The sequence below is a fragment of the Nanorana parkeri genome, unplaced genomic scaffold, assembly GCF_000935625.1.
Source record: "Nanorana parkeri isolate BGI_ZX_2015 unplaced genomic scaffold, ASM93562v1 scaffold3010, whole genome shotgun sequence".
NCBI classification, from domain to species: domain Eukaryota; kingdom Metazoa; phylum Chordata; class Amphibia; order Anura; family Dicroglossidae; genus Nanorana; species Nanorana parkeri.
In genome coordinates, this window is record NW_017309278.1 from 73,255 (window position 1) to 77,275 (window position 4,021).

The window sequence follows — 4,021 nt, forward strand, 5'->3', positions numbered from 1 at the left end:
AGTAAGCAGTCGCCATTCACCAGTCTAGTACTGGTTGGAGAATAGCTGCCATCATCTGACTGGTAAACGCCCCGCCCCGTGTTTCCATTTCGGAAATGATTAACCAAAGTCCCGCCATCACTAAATCTCCTGTGTATGTGCCTGCAGGGAGGGGGGTGAGGGGCAGGCCAAAAAAGAGCTGGAGATGCTGGAGAGAGAGGAAGAGGGATCCCGACAGGTGCGATCATAGAAATAGCATGGCGGACAATTCGCTTCCCTCTCCGAGATCTGTACTTGTGCTTGCGCTGCATGTTCCTGTACATGTGTATTCTCCATTCACCTGTACTGCCTGGTGTGTACATTACCCATCACTCACCTGTACTGCCATCCGTGTGCAAACTACTCTTCACATGCCTGTACTGCCTGGCGTGTGCACATTACACCTGACTTACCTGTACTGCCTGGTGTGTGCACATTACACATGACCTGTACTGCCATCTGTGTGCAAACTACCTATCACTCACCCGCACTGCCTGGTGTGTGCAAGCTACCTATCACTCACCCGCACTGCCTGGTGTGTGCAAGCTACCTATCACTCACCCGCACTGCCTGGTGTGTGCAAGCTACCTATCACTCACCCGCACTGCCTGGTGTGTGCAAGCTACCTATCACTCACCCGCACTGCCTGGTGTGTGCAAGCTACCTATCACTCACCCGCACTGCCTGGTGTGTGCAAGCTACCTATCACTCACCCGCACTGCCTGGTGTGTGCAAGCTACCTATCACTCACCCGCACTGCCTGGTGTGTGCAAGCTACCTATCACTCACCTGTACTGCCTGGTGTGTGCAAGCTACCTATCACTCACCTGTACTGCCTGGTGTGTGCAAAATACCGATCACTCACCCGCACTGCCTGGTGTGTGCAAACTACCTATCACTCACCTGTACTGCCTGATGTGTGCAAAATACCTATCACTCACCTGTACTGCCTGATGTGTGCTAATTACCGATCACTCACTTGTACTGCCTGGTGTGTGCTAATTACCGATCACTCACCCGTGTGTGTACACTACCCATCACTAACTTGTACTGACTCGGGTGTGGAGTGTCCCATCACTCGGCTGTACTGCCTGGTGTGTGCACGCTCTATATGCCATTGACCCATACTGCCCCATTCCCACAATACACGCACCGATCTGTGTATTATATACTTCATCATTTACCATCCTGCCTGCCTCCTGCATGTTCTGCCCTCATAGAGAAGTCATTCCATGTATCGGTAGTGTAGAGTGGGCCATATGATGGAGACCTGTCATGTTGTTTTGCTCTCGGCAGGAGGCAGGTGAAGGTCTGTACACTGATGTCCGCACTGCTGAGAAAAGGAAAGCAAAGGATGCCGATGGCAAAAGGTAAATCCTCTTCTCGCCTGTAGTAGTGGGCTGTATGACGCCGGCCTTCCGCTGCTGAGGAGTCCCAACATATCTAGTCAGCCAGAGCCTGGATTCCGTGGTTGCTCTGCGGCTCGATGTCGTCTGTGTAGGAGACAAAATTTCAATTCATGATTTAATGTTTCATCCCCGAGAGTCATGTGACCCAAATTGGTTTCTTCTGCTGCGATAAAGAGCGTTGTCCGCGCTGTAGCCCGACGATGCTTATTGTGGCATCTCCAGGATACATATGCCATCTTCACCTCTAGGGCAGAGCCTAGTCTGGGACCTGAGTCACCTCTCTGTCCTCTGCCAGTCCCGTGTCGCCTCCTCTCTGTCCTCAGCCAGTCCCGGGTCGCCTCCTCTCTGTCCTCAGCCAGTCCCGGGTCGCCTCCTCTCTGTCCTCAGCCAGTCCCGGGTCGCCTCCTCTCTGTCCTCAGCCAGTCCCGGGTCGCCTCCTCTCTGTCCTCAGCCAGTCCCGGGTCGCCTCCTCTCTGTCCTCAGCCAGTCCCGGGTCGCCTCCTCTCTGTCCTCAGCCAGTCCCGGGTCGCCTCCTCTCTGTCCTCAGCCAGTCCCGGGTCGCCTCCTCTCTGTCCTCAGCCAGTCCCGGGTCGCCTCCTCTCTGTCCTCAGCCAGTCCCGGGTCGCCTCCTCTCTGTCCTCAGCCAGTCCCGGGTCGCCTCCTCTCTGTCCTCAGCCAGTCCCGGGTCGCCTCCTCTCTGTCCTCAGCCAGTCCCGGGTCGCCTCCTCTCTGTCCTCAGCCAGTCCCGGGTCGCCTCCTCTCTGTCCTCAGCCAGTCCCGGGTCGCCTCCTCTCTGTCCTCAGCCAGTCCCGGGTCGCCTCCTCTCTGTCCTCAGCCAGTCCCGGGTCGCCTCCTCTCTGTCCTCAGCCAGTCCCGGGTCGCCTCCTCTCTGTCCTCAGCCAGTCCCGGGTCGCCTCCTCTCTGTCCTCAGCCAGTCCCGGGTCGCCTCCTCTCTGTCCTCAGCCAGTCCCGGGTCGCCTCCTCTCTGTCCTCAGCCAGTCCCGGGTCGCCTCCTCTCTGTCCTCAGCCAGTCCCGGGTCGCCTCCTCTCTGTCCTCAGCCAGTCCCGGGTCGCCTCCTCTCTGTCCTCAGCCAGTCCCGGGTCGCCTCCTCTCTGTCCTCAGCCAGTCCCGGGTCGCCTCCTCTCTGTCCTCAGCCAGTCCCGGGTCGCCTCCTCTCTGTCCTCAGCCAGTCCCGGGTCGCCTCCTCTCTGTCCTCAGCCAGTCCCGGGTCGCCTCCTCTCTGTCCTCAGCCAGTCCCGGGTCGCCTCCTCTCTGTCCTCAGCCAGTCCCGGGTCGCCTCCTCTCTGTCCTCAGCCAGTCCCGGGTCGCCTCCTCTCTGTCCTCAGCCAGTCCCGGGTCGCCTCCTCTCTGTCCTCAGCCAGTCCCGGGTCGCCTCCTCTCTGTCCTCAGCCAGTCCCGTGTCGCCTCCTCTCTGCCCGTCCCGCGTCGCTGCTTCTGGTGACATCCGCTGTGTTGTTGTGTTGCAGTGAACCCTCGGGTGACAAGAAGCGAATGAAGCCTGCAGCCAGTCAGAAGCCATCAGGAGAGTCGTACCGGGAGAACATGAAGCGGCTGATCCTGGAGCGGTATAAGGAGTTGGAATAAGCCCCGCCCCCTGCACCATACATATGTGATCAGAAAATTGTGTCCGTTCTGTACAATGTGTCTGTTTTTTTTGTTTTCTCTTTTTTTTTTTAATAAAGAATGTTACAATGTTTCATTGACTTTTCCTTTGTCACTAAATTCCAAAACCTGCAAAAGGGGGGTGCATGGAGATGGGGGCAGTATCATGAGGTTTGGGTGCCCCTTACCTGGTAGTATGATGGGGGTTTGGGTGCCCCTTACCTGGTAGTATGATGGGGGTTTGGGTGCCCCTTTACCTGGTAGTATGATGGGGGTTTGGGTGCCCCTTACCTGGTAGTATGATGGGGGTTTGAACAACCAAGGGGGGGGGGGGGATGAAGGTGGGGTTATGGGAGGGATTATAGATGGAGGTGGCCATATATGAAGGGAGGAGGTTATGGGAGGGATTATGGATGAAGGTGGGGTTATGGGAGGTGGCCATAAATGAAGGGAGGAGGTTATGGGAGGGATTATAGATGGAGGTGTAGTTATGGGAGGGATTATAGATGAAGGTGGGGTTATGGGAGGTGGCCATAAATGAAGGGAGGAGGTTATGGGAGGGCTTACGGATGAAGGTGGGGTTATGGGAGGTGGCCATAAATGAAGGGAGGAGGTTATGGGAGGGATTATAGATGGAGGTGTAGTTATGGGAGGGATTATAGATGATGGTGGAGTTATGGGAGGTGGCGATAAATGAAGGGAGGAGGTTATGGGAGGGATTATAGATGAAGGTGGGGTTATGGGAGGTGGCAATACATGATGGGAGGGATTATAGATGAAGGTAAAGTTACATAGTATTTGAGGTTGAATAAAGTCCATCCATTAGTCCAGTCCATTAGTCCATCAAGTCCAACCTATTAGGATCTCATTCTAGGAGTACCTGTACCCCTGTATATTACCTGTACCCCTGTATATTACCTGTACCCCTGTATATTACCTGTACCCCTGTATATTACCTGTACCCCTGTAT

General features: G+C 55.6%; 1 protein-coding gene across 1 annotated transcript in view; it reads left to right on the top strand.

Annotated features, from left to right (window-relative positions):
* The window catches only part of LOC108802651 (RNA-binding protein 6-like), a 36,138-nt gene extending 33,050 nt beyond the window's left edge, over positions 1–3,088 (top strand). The window contains exons 18-19 of the mRNA XM_018574509.1: positions 1,315–1,388; positions 2,916–3,088. Coding sequence (XP_018430011.1) covers positions 1,315–1,388; positions 2,916–3,033 — 192 coding nt within the window. The 3' untranslated portion in view covers positions 3,034–3,088. The remainder of the gene's footprint in view (positions 1–1,314; positions 1,389–2,915) is intronic.
* Positions 3,089–4,021: the final 933 nt, after the last annotated feature.